This window comes from Lactuca sativa, chromosome 2 (assembly GCF_002870075.4).
Source record: "Lactuca sativa cultivar Salinas chromosome 2, Lsat_Salinas_v11, whole genome shotgun sequence".
NCBI lineage: Eukaryota > Viridiplantae > Streptophyta > Magnoliopsida > Asterales > Asteraceae > Lactuca > Lactuca sativa.
Window position 1 is genome coordinate 67,351,419 of NC_056624.2, and position 16,082 is coordinate 67,367,500.

The 16,082-nt window shown below is 36.1% G+C and overlaps 2 protein-coding genes and 1 long non-coding RNA gene across 4 annotated transcripts; all 3 read right to left on the reverse strand.

Annotated features, from left to right (window-relative positions):
• Positions 1–310: 310 nt before the first annotated feature.
• Positions 311–1,873, reverse strand: LOC111875955 (uncharacterized). 2 transcript variants are annotated; one of them, XR_002844855.3, is made up of 3 exons: positions 1,754–1,873; positions 968–1,038; positions 311–523 (listed from the first exon to the last, which is right to left on the reverse strand). It is a non-coding gene; the product is annotated as an uncharacterized LOC111875955 (long non-coding RNA). The 2 variants fall into 2 exon arrangements; XR_006188726.2 differs by having other exon boundaries at positions 1,234–1,871.
• Positions 1,874–8,055: 6,182 nt separating this feature from the next.
• Positions 8,056–9,150, reverse strand: LOC111875918 (uncharacterized). Its single transcript, XM_023872446.2, has one exon. It carries the CDS (start codon positions 9,148–9,150, stop codon positions 8,056–8,058), a length of 1,095 nt encoding a protein of 364 aa, XP_023728214.2.
• Positions 9,151–12,498: 3,348 nt separating this feature from the next.
• Positions 12,499–15,660, reverse strand: LOC128132319 (putative disease resistance protein RGA3). Its single transcript, XM_052768845.1, has one exon. The coding sequence runs from the start codon at positions 15,658–15,660 to the stop codon at positions 12,499–12,501; it is 3,162 nt and encodes a 1,053-aa protein (XP_052624805.1).
• Between the last annotated feature and the right edge of the window lie 422 nt (positions 15,661–16,082).

Genomic DNA, 16,082 nt, shown 5'->3' on the forward strand with positions numbered 1-16,082 from the left:
TATTTCTCTATTAAGTCATTTTTTTTTTCTGCATTGAATAAAAAACAAACATCCATATATAGCCTATCAGATAAAGGCGTGTCCTCATTAAGTCCATTAAGTCATTGTAGTATGAGAGATGTGCTTGATTATAAAATTGTCTTTTAAATTTTTTTTCCTATTAAGATATTATACTTTAAAAATCTGACCAATCATAACAATGAAAACGATATTGTATTTGAAGGGAAATTGGTAGCATTGAGTAGAAATTTCAAAGTCCAATGTTTTAATAGGAAGAAATAAAAGTACAAAGCTATAATAAACAAGTCAATGGAAGTACGTTGCCACTTTTTGCATTTAACCAAAATATTATTGATATAATGTAACGTGATTTAGCAGTGTGAAGTTAAAATTACACTTCTTGTCCCTCCTCTGTAATCCTAAACATAAAAAACCATTACTAGTCTTTTTTAAACGGGGTTATTTCCATAATTTATGCTTCATCTGCCTCTACTGCTGACCATTTCAATGTAGGTACATAATCCTGTGAAGTTTCAACAAACAATGCCCCTTGTTAAAAGGCCAGAATCACCAATAAGCTATCTGTTAAAAAGGTAAAACATCTAACGAGAATGAATTTCAAGATTAATTCATTAAACATAGAAACTGTATTCAAATCAGTGATTTTAATTAAATAAATAAATATTTGGTGAGGAACTGCAGCTTTATTTGGACCAGTCAACACAAGCAATGATATGTATGATAATCAGATAGGGCTTAGCTTCTCTTAAGGAATCATAGTTGAAAATAGTTCATAGAAACATAAAGGATATTTCTTGCATTTAACCTTGTTCTTGTAATAAGAAGAAATGAAAGTAGTTCAAATTTACCAACTTCTGATCACACAAATAATAATATATTAAGGACGAAAACATAACTTTAATTTCATAATTTTTAAAAAGGATAATGAACAGTTTGGACAACTTACTATCAAATAAAATAGAACGAAGTTTACATTTATGAAATGCATGTCTAGAAATCCTTTATTACTTCAACAACCTGCAACATAGAGTTCATTATTGTAACATTCAAATAAATTATCAAAATATCATATTTATCCAAATTATTATTTTTATCAATTTTACTAAGTACTAACTAAAACTTAAAATACTAATCCAAAAAATTAACATAAAGGGCCTAATTGTAAATACATGAAAGTAGAAGTAACCATAAATGATAACCAATATTTGGTACCCAAGTGTCTCTGAAGGCTTAGTTGATTAAGCAGTAGCAACCAAAAGGTTTCTATATCATCCCAATGAATAGTGTAGCAACACCATAACCTAGGGCAAAATAGTCAAAGATTGTTCTGAAATTAGACCTTTGCATAGAGTAAAAAGATCAAATTCTCCAATGAACAAACAATGCATCAAGAAAGGGAACTCCACAATTGTTAGAACGAGGCAGAACGTAGAACCCTCCTCAATCACATGAGTGCAACCCACGTGACGAATTTAGACTGCCAAACGCTAATGATTTTGTAATTAGTGAAATAAAGTAACCCAAGAATGAAGATAAACACAATTTACGTGACAGAAGTTATAATACTAGAAAAAACATGACCGCTGTCACAGACACAAGAGATTTCACACACCTAAATCCCATAATCTGTGATATTTAGTAATCAGGAAAAGTTGGAATTACTGATGATGAAATCAGTAAAACACGACTGCAAAATCACTGATGATGAAATCAGAAAGACACGATTCATAACCTGTTGGAATCGAAATCGAACATGAGGAAATCAGTAAACACCGATTCGAAACATGAAGTCGCTGATGAGGAAATTGGCGATGAGTAGAGTGTTGGGGTAATCGTTTATTGGATGGGTCATGGGTCAAGTTTTTATGGGTCATGGGTTAAGTCATTTACACTTGCTTTAGTTTGAATAAAAAAAGACTTGGTAAAAGGTTTGACCGGATTTTAGGATGTGCACGTTGGCCGGTCTTCATATTTATCTGGTCTGTAGGTGGCATAGTTTGTATTTTTTTTATTAGTTTACTTTTGTTCACAGTAGATGTTTTAAAAGGCTATATATAGGCCTTGTTTAATATGAATATCTAGCTTTCTTCTGCAACTTTGGTACACTTTCTTCACTTCATATTAGAAAGTTTCTTTTTTTCTCTTCTGCAAGTTTATTTTCATTATATTCGTGAGTTGCAAGTTCTGTGTTTATGAGACTTATTTTCCAACATTTGGTATCAGAGCGGAGATAGATTGAAGAGGGGTTCACCAATAGGTTGTTTTCTTTTCTGTTCTAAGGATCAAAAGGGTAGCGGAGACGAGTCGTGATTCCTTTTCTGTTCTAAGGATCAAAAGGGTAGCGGAGATGAGTCGTGATTCCGGCCAAAATCAGCGGGCTTGTTAACCCAGTTTGATCGAAGAACAACATACGAGAATCAAGAGCAACCAGAAGGTGTTAATCAAAAGGTGTAAAACAACACGTGAAAGGCAACCAAAGGTGTTTGCAGGTAGCTCTTTCAAGCAGTGGTTTTTTTAGTTGATTATGTAACGTTGGTAGTGCAGTAAATCGCAAGGATGGCTCCACCTAAGGATCAAACAGGAGCTACAGCCAAGGAGAGCAACATCATGTCTCTTCAGTGTCCGGTGTTGTCATCAATAGACATGCACAAAAGTTTGAACCCATATAAATTCCAAGTTCGCTACTAGGCGTTAATGTGCGTGCTCTTTTGTTTTGCTCTGCCAAAAGGTAGTTATAGAGGTCGATATGAAAATCCGTTCGACCCCCACCACTACCCGATGCACCGCTAGTAGAGTCGGTTACACTTGCAAAAGTGTTTGACATATTGCCATATTTTGTAGCGTAAATGTCAAACAAATTAGTAAAAGTATCATTAAAAATGTTTATTTGGTTACGGATGTAGTTTGAGTTATCTTTGTGCAAATTTAAAGACATAGCAATTTTGGTAATCAAAGCCTCTACACCCGTAACATTGATACATGGGTTTAATGTCGCGGCGCAAGTAAAAAGTGGTGGCATTTCTTTGAAATATTTGACTAGTTTTTGTCTCATTGGTCTCGTAACCAAAACAAATATTTCACTTCTTTGTTCAAAACGTTCCAATTGTGCGGACATCAACCATAATGCATTTAGTAACAACGGACTTGTAGGGTAATACACACCCGATAGAAAAGTGATTGATTGTTTAAAAACTTTTAACATTTCCACAAACTCTTCCATCAAATCCCAATCATAATCCGAAACCGGGTTTTTTCCTTTTGAAATTGTGTCGTAAAATAATTGCAAAGCGATTCTTTGACGTGTCAAACTTTCAAACATCATGCATGTTGAACTCCATCTAGCGTCACAATCCCAATGAGGACTATATGGAGTTACGTTAATGGAAATGGCAAACTTTCGATATTTTTCCATTGTAGCTTTATTTTTTTCCAAAAACTCTAGTTAACATAGTTTTGAATTTTTCAATCGTCGAATCTATCATTTTTAAACCATCTTGTACTGCAAGATTAATAATGTGACACACACATTTAGTATGAAAAAACGAGCCATCCAAAATAGGTTTATATTTTGCAATTAATCTTTTTGCCGCGGCGGTATTGTTACTTGCATTGTCAAACGAAATAGAGAAGATTTTGCCGCGTAAATTATAAGTCTCTATAACGCTTACTAAAATTGCAAATAATCTTTCCCCTGTGTGAGGATGCGCAAAAAGTTCAAAAGCAATAACTCGTTTGTTCATTACCCAAGTAGAGGGATCTATCCAATGTGCTGTGACACAAAGATAGCTTTTGGGACAACTACCGGCGGAGGACCAAACGTCACAGGTTAAAGAAACACCGGTTTTTATATTTAAAAATCCCAATTGCATATCTTTTTTGGCTATATCCCAATACTTTAAAGCATCACGTCTAAGAGAAGTGCGACTTACTTGCCGGTATTGCGGTTGCATTTTTTCCCGCAAAATCCTTGTTAATCGTGGGTTGTCGAAGTGGTTGAAAGGATAGCCCTCTTGAATCACGAACTTGCAAAAGCTTTCACGAAGGTCGTCGTTGTTGTAAATGAAGATCGACCCGTCGGGAGTAATATTTGGTTGACTTGGATCGCTTTGACCTTTCACAGTCAGACAAGTTTTTGTTGTATGACTCCTTAACGTGCTATTGCCATCTTTTCCCAAAAACATTTTGCACTTCTTGCATCTCGCTTTTTCCTTCCCATTCGACAACAAACACAAATCATAATGTTCCCACACTTCTTTACTCCGAGTGGTTGGTATGATTTTAACCACCATTGCATCCGAATCTTGACCCGCGGTTGAATTTCTCGAGCTCATTTTTTTGAGTATTATGAAAATAAGTAGTAAATTTTTTGTGTAAAATTGAAATGTAGCAAATGAAAGGTATATATATATATATATATATATATATATATATATATATATATATATATATATATATATATATATATATATATAGGTGTTTTGAAGTGCCAAAAAGTCAAAAAAAAAAAAAAGTCAAAGTAGCCGTTTTTTTTAAGTTCCAATGACTAGTAAAAAAAAATTTCAAATTTTCCCGTTTTTTAACGGTAGCAAAAAATCCGGTTTCAAACCGGTTTTGGATCCAGTTTCAACAAAAACCGGTTCTCGATCCGGGGTATAATCTGATTTGCTGTCCGAAGTCTCGATCCGGTGGCCGGTTCAATCCGATCCGGTTCGGTCAAAACCGGTTTTGACCAAATCCAATTTTCGGATCGGATCGGATCCTGTAGCCTAAATCGGTTTTTGTGTGCATGTCTAGTCATCAACAAATTACACAGTGTGGTCTATGAGGATACGGGCTATCTTCAATGTTCACGGGGTGTGGGAGGCAATCGACCCGGGAGTCAATGGGGATACAAAGAAGAATAACATAGCAATTGCACTCTTGTTTCAAGCCATACCCGAGGAGCAGACACTGTTAACAGGGAATCTCATAACCGCAAAGGAGATGTGGGAGGTTCTCAAAACCCGTCATCTGGGTGCGGATCGAATCCGGGAGGCGAGACTTCAAACTCTAATGGGAGTGTTTGAAAATCTGAAAATGAAGGACCAAGAGGTGATATATAACTTTGCTAATAAGTTGTCTGAATATGCTTCTCGAGCCGCCTCACTTGGATCGGTTATGAAAGAAACAAAATTGGTTAAGAAGTTTCTTAATGGGTTACCAAAACGTTTTATTCATATTGTGGCTTCTATAGAACAAGTTGTAGACTTGAAGACCATCGGTTATGATGATGTTGTGGGTCGACTTAAATCTTATGAAGAAAGAATCAAAGTTGAGGAGATCCAACCCGAGCAAAATCAGCTTTTACTTGTAAATTCTGATGAAAAACCAAAAGAAAAAGAGCATAGGTGTGAGCATTGTGGTTGTGTAAACTCGAATTGGGAAGACTATGGGTGTGGCTGAGGAGGAGGTCGGGGTCCCGGGAAAGGTCGAGGAGAAGGTCGAGTACAACGGGACAAGAGTCACGTGAAATGCTACAAATGTAATGAGTTCGGACATTACATTTCGTAGTGTCCAATGTGGGAGAAAAAAAATGAGCTCAACTTGAATCGATGCGAGGTTGATGAACCAACACTGCTGTGAACAACGAAATAAACGATTAAGGGGGTGAATGTTGGGGTAATCGTTTATTAGATGGGTCATGGGTCAAGTTTTTATGGGTCATGGGTTAAGTCATTTACACTTGCTTTACTTTGAATAAAAAAAAAAGACTTGGTAAAAGGTTTGACCAGATTTTAGGATGTGCATGTTGGGCAGTTTTCATATTTACCTAGTCTTTAGGCGGCATAGTTTAGTATTTTTTATTAGTTTTCTTTTGTTCACAGTAGATGTTTTAAAAGGCTATATACAGGCCTTGTTTAATATGAATATTTAGCTTTCTTCAGCAACTTTCGTACACTCTCTTCACTTCATATTAGAAAGTTTCTTTTTTATTTCTCTTCTGCAAGTTTATTTTCATTATATTCATGAGTTGCAAGTTCTGTGTTTTTGAGACTTATTTTCCAACATAGAGAATGGCAGAGAAAAGACGACGATGCCATGGTGGAATCGAAGTCATTGATGAGGAAATCGGCAGCAAGTCTATAACGGTGGAGCAACGACAACGGCCTCTTCCACTTGCGTTCGTTTGTGTTTCCAGTTTCTCCGAGATCTGTTCGTGTTTGTGACATGTTGTCCATGCACTCTAATGTGATATCTCCTAGATCCACAGATGTTGTTTTCAAAAGGATTAGTTTTGCCATCCAGAAAGGGCTAGCGGCGCAGCTTGGGTCATGCACTCTAATGTCATATCTCCTAGATCTACAGATGTTGTTTTCAAAAGGATTAGTTTTGCCATCCAGAAAGGGCTAGCGGTGCAGCTTGAGTTATGCACTCAAATGTCATATCTCCTAGATCTACACATGTTGTTTTCAAAAGGATTAGTTTCTCCATCTAGAAAGGGCTAGCGGCGCAGCTTAGGTCATGCACTCTAATGTCATATCTCCTAGATCTACAGATGTTGTTTTCAAAAGGATTAGTTTTGCCATCCAGAAAGGGCTAGCGGCGCAGCTTGGGTCATGCACTCTAATGTCATATCTCCTAGATCTACAGATGTTATTTTCAAAAGTATTAGTTTTGCCATCCAGAAAAGACTAGCGGCGCAACTTGTTGCCCGTTCGCCTTCCATCGATATGTATTGAACTATATTATGCTTTTTTTTAAAAGATTTTGAAACAATGGTACTGACGTCAAGCTAAGTTTGTTTTTAAATTAAATGATCTTAAATAATAAAAAATGACTAAAAATTTTTAAATTTTTTTGTTACATACGATATTTTGGACTGTGTATACAGATAAAAGATTAAATGAGAAAAAAAGAACCATAAGATCCTCTAAATTTAGCTTATAAAACACACACACACACAGACACACACACACACACATATATATATATATATATATATATATATATATATATATATATATATATATATATATATAATGAGAACACCTAAAAGGTTGAGAACGCGAGAACATCAATATTCTTTTGTGATTCCATGTATTCATTTGTGGATAAATGATAAATTTTTGCGCACAATCAACATGAATATGATTTCTCTTCAATTGAAATTAAAGACGTAAAAATTTATCATTTCTCCACAAATGAATACATGGAATCACAAATGAATATACTTGTTCTCGCGTTCTCAACCTTTTTGGTGTTCTCATTTGATCCTACTCCTATATATATATATATATATATATATATATATATATATATATATATATATATATATATATATATGAAAAGTGAATATACACTTAAGGGTATATAAGTTTAGGTACCCAAACACATCATAATACGTCGTTTTGTATGATATATTCTCCACCTCTATCTGTATAGAAAGTCTTGATCTCTTTACCGGTTCGTTTTTCAATTGATATCTTGAATCTTTTAATAATCCCGGATGCATCACTTTTGTGCTTCAAAAGAAAAGACCACATATATCTAGAATAATCATCAATAAGAACTAGAATATAAATATTACCCGCTTGGGTGGGGGGATTAACCGGTCCACAAATATCTCCATGCACCATCTCGAGAATATCTGTAGCTCTATAATTAGCTTTCTTTGCAAACGACTGCTTTGTTTGTTTTCCAAACATGCAAGATTCACAAAGTTGGTCTTGATGTTGGATTGCCGGTACCCCTTTAGCTAGCTTGTGCATCAAGTTTATCGCGCCAAAATTAATGTGGCCAAGTCACGCGTGCCATAACCAAGCTTCATCATTAAACTTGGCTTGTAAGCAATGTGGTTTTCCAACTTTTAACTTTATTTTGTAGAGTTGGTTTGCACTTCTCGGGACTTTCATAAGTAATCTTCCCTCTCCATCTCGCATGGTTAGGAAATCACATCGCATCCGAATATCACAACCGGCTATTGTAGATTGTCCGAGGCTAATAACATTGCTACGAAGTGATGGGATATAAAAAATATCTTTCATTAATTTTTGCTCACCAGTTTTCCAATTCGAGCAAAATTGACCCTTTTCCTTTAATGCTAACACACGATCCATCTCCAAATCTCACTCTACCTGTTATGTTTTTATTTAATTCAGAAAAATAAGAGTAGTTTCCGGTCATGTGGTTGCTCGCACCATTATCTAAGTACCAAATTCCGTCTTCATCGGCATTTGCTTCAACTTTTGGAGGGATATATTTGTCTTCATTCAAGAACACCGTTTCTTGAATTGTATTCATCATAAAGAACGTTCCTTCTTCATGATTTGTATCTCCTTCGTGTGTCTGATTAAGGTTAGCCTCATGATTTTTTATTCGGTCCGGGCATCTTGAAGCAAAGTGACCATAGTTGTCACACCGGTAACATTGAATATTTGAGAGATCTCTTTGCTCGCGTTGTTTTCCTTTTTGCTTTTGATCTTCACGATTTTTAGAGGATTCCGAGTGACCGTGATTTTGGGTATTACCCCGACCACGTCCACCACCTCGTCCTCTTCCTCGGTTATTTGAACCCCGACCTCTACCTCTTGATGAATCGGTGTTTCTGTTGGATGATTCGGTTTTGGAATAAAGTAATTTATTTTGAGTCTCGATTACTTTGTCTTCACCCTTGATTCTTTCTTCATAAGCTTTTAAGCGACCAACCACGCCTTCAAAGCCAATTGTTTTAAGGTCCAAAACTTGTTCAAGGGCTGCAACTATATGGACAAATCGCCTAGGGAGGCTCGTAAGAAACTTCTTCGCAAGCTTTTGTTCGGTCATGACCTCTCCTAGTGAAGCGGATTTCGAAGCAATCCCAAATAATTTAGCAGCGAACTCGTCTATCGTACTAGTATCACTCATCTTTAAATTTTCGAATTCCGTGATTAGAGTTTGGAGTCGGGCTTCCTTCACACGATCAGCTCCTAGGTTACGAGTTTTAATCGCTTCCCACATCTCTTTTCCGGTTTTCAAATTACCGATTTGAAGGATTAAATCCTCCGGAATCGATTGAAACAACAATCCTTTCACGATATTGTTTTTCTTCACATCATCTAGTCCGAGATCAATCACATCCCAAACGCCATGAATCCCAAGTAGCACCTCCATACGCATCCTCCAAATTGTGTAGTTCGTCGATGTCAAGGTTGGACATTGGAACGTGAATGACATGTGCTCCTTAGCCGATGGATGGGACGATTCTATTCCCGACATCTCGGTTTAATGTTTGATTCCTCCACACAAATCAAATAAAATTTTTGACTTGTTTCTAATATAAGCAAAAAATTGAAATCACGATTTGTGTACTATTATTGGCAAATCAAAATTTGGGCTAACCCAAACACGCCTTCTGATGAGGTCCCAAAGTTAAACAAAAAAAAAAAAAAAAACACGTTTGTATTTCTTCTTTAGGGCAAAAGGCGTTCTACGATTTGGAGCAGGTTAAGAACCCGCAGTTTCACTTCGTGTGTCGCAGGTTTTATTGCTTTCATGATGCTTCTTGTTGTTCAGATTCTCAACACGAGAAATCGAACAATAGCGATTTTCTCCACACGATAACTCTGAACAATTTCTTCACACGAGGGCTTCAAGCAATCGCCAATTTCACTAACGCAGAAATCGTTGATTTCACCACACTAGTTGCGAACAGGTCACAATAATCGAATAGGAAATCTTTAATGCACGAGAATTTCAATTGATGTCATGATTTAACTTCCTGCTCGGATTCTATACGAGAATTCTGAACAGGTAGCGATTTCCGTCTTGGTTCGCCTTCACGAGTTCTCCTTCTCCTTCACAGAAACTATCGCTGGTTTCACTTGCTGCACAGATTCTCCTCACGAGTTTCTTCTGTAGCAGGAGGGCTCACAGAGATTCACAGCAGGAACACAAAGATTCTGATTAGGTAAAATAAGTCCTGATACCAATTAAAGAGGTAATTGCATAAACTCGCAAACTTTATTATTGAAGAAAACTATCTCAAAAACTCCAATGATGATAAATACAGGAACCTAACATCTATATATATACTAAACTATTAGGATTCCTATCAAACTAGAATTTCCTTATAACTCAAGGAGTTCTAGAATAACTTGGAGAACACACCAAGGCTTGGACAACACTCCAAGTAAATAGATGATATGGACAGAACACGTATACACCACATCCGTCCCTCATAAATTCGCCAACACCAACATGTTGAATATCACAGAGCTAGTTTAATATAGTGATTTTATCTATACGATGTTCAAATTAGTAGGAGGATACTTGAGAAATGTTTTGCGAAGTAACAGATTATGTTGTTCAACACATTTTCAAAATGTTAAGTTTTATACTTATTGAGCTAATGGATACTTCAGAAATGTTTATATGGAAGAAACCCGGTCTAGCATTCTTTTTATGATGTTCTCTTTATTGGTTGGTGGGTTCTTGTGGGTTTTCAGATACCTAAATATTGATTAACTGCAGATTCTAAGAGCAAGTGGGTGAAAAATTCTTGGGAAAGAAAGGCCATTGTCTAGAAGAAGAGAGCCTCACTTAATGACTTTGACAGGATGAAGATCATGTTGGCAAAGATGAAGGTGACATAACTTTCAGTTTGCAGCTTAAAGATTGAATCAATACCAGACTATTGCTAGAATATGGCTTTTCATTCTTGCCTATTTGAGATGATTTTTTTTTCTGTAATGGTTCTTAATATGATGGTGAAACACTTACTTTTATAGTGAAGTTGCATCTTTTTTCTAATGTATGCAACAAAAATGGGTTTTTTTACCCGTCTCTGTAGCTATTTTTCATATTGATAACAGTTTATGCCATAGTTTACCAAATTGGCTGCATAAATTTGTAATAACATAAAACATGGCTTCATAAATTTGATAAAAATGTGTAAATGTTATCTAAGTATTCATTGCTTTTGGTCATTGTAGATTGCGTCGCCTTTTTAGTCTGAATAATGGAGTTGTAAGGCGAGAGCTACAGTGTACCAATTTGGATGAATAAATTTGTAATAACTTAAAACATAACATGGCTTCATATAATTTGTGATCTTGCCATTGTTGTTGCTTAGAAGCTGTTTATTTATTTATTTATTTTTTGTTTAACTTTTTCTCCGTGTATTAAAGGAAACCGCTCTTTGTAGTTGTCTCATGGGACCTGGTATAGTAATAACAACTTAAAACATTGATCCTGATAAGATATGATTATTTTTCAAATTCCAAGATATTCTAGCTTATGCTCTTAGTTGTTTATATTGAAACTAAGATGAAATTTAATAGTGTTAATAAATTTTATATTCAATCCTGCTCTTTCTTGTAAGCGTTTTTGTTTGGTCTAAAATGTTGGTTTATTGAAGTAATGATATACAATCATTCACATTTTGGTGACAAGTTTATTGGCAGATAGTGTGAAACCTACAACATATGTTGAAGTTAGTTGGTATATAGTTGAAGGATTAGAAAGTTGAGGGTCAAGCTGTTAACTAGAGATGTACACGTATGTTTTTGCTTTACCTTTGTGTGGTTAATTTGTAAGTCTATATTTCCCCTCACCTTTTGAAATACATACAACACTAAGTGTTGACTTTTGTTTACAATTTTTTTTTTCAGATTTAGTATTTCACTTGTTATCACTTTGTATAATTTATATTGAAGTTTGGTATTTTGAACACTTACAATGATTGTAAAATAATAGAAAACCGGGGTCACTAGCGGTATGTAGCTATCTCTTTTATTGTCAAATCCCAACATATCCATTTCCTAAGAGTGTCAATTAATCCAATACCATCCAATAAATTCTTAACCCACATGTGTGAACATAGCATGTTGACTGTTATTTGTGTTTAGAAGATATTAAATTTAATACTAGTACATCATTACAACTAATAAATATTGACAGTAGTGATAAGTGTATAATCCCAAGGAACATTCTACCGATGATTTATGTAGATCAACACAAAGGAGGATGAGAAAATTTGAAATCTTATATTGCAGTTCCACATATTAGTAGTATAGTACAAATCAGTTACAATGAACGAGAACCATCATTCAATGAATTGGTCCGATAATGAATTATCTATGATAAAAAAATACTAATTAAGCAGTACTGAATGTTGAAGCATTGGTCCATCACTTGCAAATAAAAGTCAATAGCTGTATGGAATAAATGAGAAAAGAGTTTTGTGATATTTAGTATAAAATGTAAGTATCGAATTTATAAAATTACTGTTTGGACTTTTACACATCTTTTGTATTTTTCTCTTATTGAACAAGAGAAATGTCTCGGTACAATTGGATCAGAAGGGAGGAGAAAGTGAGAGGAGAGGTTATTAGTGAGTAACAGGAGGAATGAGTGATACAACGTAATTAACACTTTGAATGGTTTAGTGTGACATCAGTTGCTTCCCACATTGCCCCCGTCTAATCTTTTCTTCATCTAGTCCGTTGCAATTATTGAAACTCATGTTTCTTTATTTATCCCCTTGCAATCATGGAAAATTAAATGTCGGATAGATGACATGTTGGTTAACCACATGGGGAGTTCTCGCATTCCAAATCCACTTATGATTAACGCAGTCAGTAAGGTGAGGTGTTGTATTTCTTCTGGAATTGACTCCCAATGATCCCAACCTTTGAGGTCCAAGTAGTGAAGGTGGTTCCTTAACTTCTGGATGCCTTGGAGACTCGGGAAAGAATCCAGCTCCTTCGAGAACGGACCAAGTGTCAAATCATTTAAGAAGGCAAAACAGTCAAACATGTCATGAGGCAAGGAAGTCAGGTTATCGCAATGGCTAATAGACAAAGTCTTCAAAGAATGACACTGTTTGGGCAAATTGGCTATTACCGAAAGACTTGGACAATTGCCGATTACTAAAGATTCAAGAGATGTGAGGCCTTGTATGCTCGTAATGGACAGCAGGCCATTGCAGTCACTAATCTCTAAGTAAACAAGAGGATGGGGATGGCATTCATCTAAGACGATAATCTTTGGGCACTCACGAATGACCAAGCTATGGAGGACAGGCGAGATCATTTTTGAGCTGTTGGGTGCTCCATCTATCCACTTTTCCAGTCTTTCCATACCAAATAGCACAAGTGATCTCAACGATGGAGACAAAGGCTTCGTTGATCCATTAACATCAGAGCTCCTTAAGCATTTCAAGCTGCCCATATTCCATAAAAAAAGATTCCGGAGATGTGGTAGGTGCTCAAGCGTCGGAAGAGAGAGGCAGATCCTACATCTATATAATCTGATCTCCACGAGCTTGTCAAGCGGCGTTTCTTCCCCATCAATATTGATTGCCATCTTCATTACCCATTCTGCAAAATTATCACCTGAAAAATTGCTAAATGTCAAGATTTTCACATCTCTAGGGGGTTGCAAGCCTTCCAATACATCCTTGTCACCTCTGTTAGAACCTTGATCATCCTCACTCCAACTGAATCCAATCTCATATAAATTTTTTTTTCTAGATAAATCTGCTTTGACAGCATCCTCTTTGCTACTGACGTTCTCTAGATATGAAATAGAGAGACTTCCAGTAAGGTTATTTAAATGGCGTAGCTCTTCAATACCATATCCTTTTCTTCTAAGCACTTTGATGGAAGACAGTTTTCGAAGAGATATCAACTGCCCCACGATATTGGCAGGAATCTCTGTGTCAGACATGAAATATCGCAGGCATATCAAATTTCTCATGGTTTCTGGAAACTGCTCAATATCTTCAGGCAACTTCAGAGTTTGCAAGTGGTATAATTTACCAATAGAATCAGGAAGAACATGGATACCCGTATACGACAAATCAAGATACCTGAGATGCACCAACCCTCCAACTGAATCGTCTAACTTCTCTATCTTACAACCTTCAAATTTTAGGATTCGTATGTACTTTAATCGTTGAAATGAAAATTTCTTCTCAACTTCACCCTTGAAGAACAGTGTATGCAAAGTTCTAGCCACCTTATTCCTTTCAATGAATGTAGAAACTTTGGCTTTGAGTCCATCTTCCTGGTTCTGTTCTTGGTAAAAAGCAAGATGTTTAACCTGAGGGACATGTGCAATATCAACGTTTGTCACGTCCACCAGACGTAGGCTTTCATGTTTTGAAAGTGATAATGAAAGATCATGCACCAGATCATGCATGCTACAATGAGTGATGTGACCATAGAGCTCATCCCTTTCAACATCTTGGAACAACGAATTGCTGACCAAAATTTGAAAAATATCATTCCCCACATCCTCCATCTCCTTGTTTCTTTCCTCATCCGCTTGAACCAACCCTAAAGCCATCCAAAGTTGGACCAATTCTTCCCTTTCCATGACCGTATTTTTCTTAAAGATGGAACAATATATAAAACATTGCTTGGCGATAGAATTGGGGAGATTATCAAAGCTCAGTTCCAAACTCTTTTGAACTCTATCCCTTTCTTCTTCCAGATCCCAAACATTGCTATTTTTTATTGACAACCACATCTCTGTGTCATTGTAATGTGCTAACATGCCACCTATTACATTTAATAGCAATGGTAAACCACCACATTTTTCTACAATGTCGCGGCCTATCTTCACCAGTTCCGGGGACGCTGAAGCGCCTGCAGCAAACACTCTTTCTCTGAAGATGTCCCAACAATAATCGTCAGAAAGACCTTTTAAAAGACACGAATCCATGTGCATATCATGAGTTCCGATTTCAAGCTTCCGTGTAGTGACAAGAATGCCACTTCCATTTTGTGAGCTTACATTTAGCATACAACTCCTAAACTCTTCCCAGTATGGCCTCTCTTCGACCCAAATGTCATCCAAGACGAGCAAATATCTTTTTGATGCCAACTGCACTTTAAGACTTTCAATTAAATTGGTCCTTAAGTCCGAGGTAGGTTTCTTTTTGGCAAAAGATTCGTAGATCTTTGCAAGAAGTGTATTGATGTCGATATTAACCGACACACACAACCACGCTTTTACATCAAAATGTGGGTCAATATTTTTATCATTGTAGACCGACTTAGCCAAAGTGGTCTTCCCAATCCCACCCATTCCCACAATGGGAACAACGCTAAGTTTTTCTTCTTTTCTTGATTGGGTTATAATTTCAATGATATGGAGTTTATCATTATCCCTCCCAACTATTTTAAATTCTTCTTGATTTGGAACAGTCTCTCTCCAATAGAGACGATCTAGAACAGGGCCAGCAGGTTGTTCATTTTGTAGTCCTAAACTATTTGCTTCAGTATTGATCTTAAGCAACTTTTCATTGATGTTTTGGATTTTATGGCCTATTTTATAACGAAATGAAAACTTTTTCAAGCTTGGAAGGCACACTACCTTTCTTGTCATCCGATCTTGTTTCTTTATTTTACGCCTCAACATTTCGTAATCAATCTCATCCAACACATCATCAGCTTCACCCACAACATCTTTTAGCTGCTTCAGCCACACCATTACAGCCCTTGTTTCCTTTTTTCCCTCCGCATCGAGCAACTTGGCACGAACCATCTCCAATTTACTGTGAAGGCTGCTCAGTATTTCTTTGTAACCCCAAGCGATGGCGAGTTCGCCGGCAGCAATAGACAACACCTTTTTCAGGATCCCCTCAGCAGCAATAGTGACTAATGCTTCGGCCATTTTCACTGTTGAGAAGACAGAGGAAAAGTGGATGAAAGAGAGAATGTGATGGAGTCTAAGAGCTGGTAGAGATCCAATCAATGGAAAAGGAAATCCATTTGTTGGCGTGTGTAGTGGAAAATGGTATCGAATTGGAAGGTGTCTAGGAATTGAGTTGATCTTCCCTATGTTACAAGTTTAGAAAATATACTTGCTTTTCTTTTGTTTTCTTTTTATATTACTTTGTTATTATTTATTTAACATATTAATATATCATTGTATTTTATGTTAATAGTTAATATATAATATTTTATATAAACCGGAATTGATCTTTGTAACTGGTTTATTTTATATTCCTTTTCATATACCTTTATTATAATTATAATATATATGATATGTAAATATATATTTAGATTTTAAGCCCTACATTTTTTTTCTTACTC

Coding starts and splice junctions, on each gene's coding strand:
- LOC111875918 (XM_023872446.2), bottom strand. CDS start 9,150: ATGGAGGTGCTACTTGGGATTCATGGCGTTTGGGATGTGATTGATCTC.
- LOC128132319 (XM_052768845.1), bottom strand. CDS start 15,660: ATGGCCGAAGCATTAGTCACTATTGCTGCTGAGGGGATCCTGAAAAAG.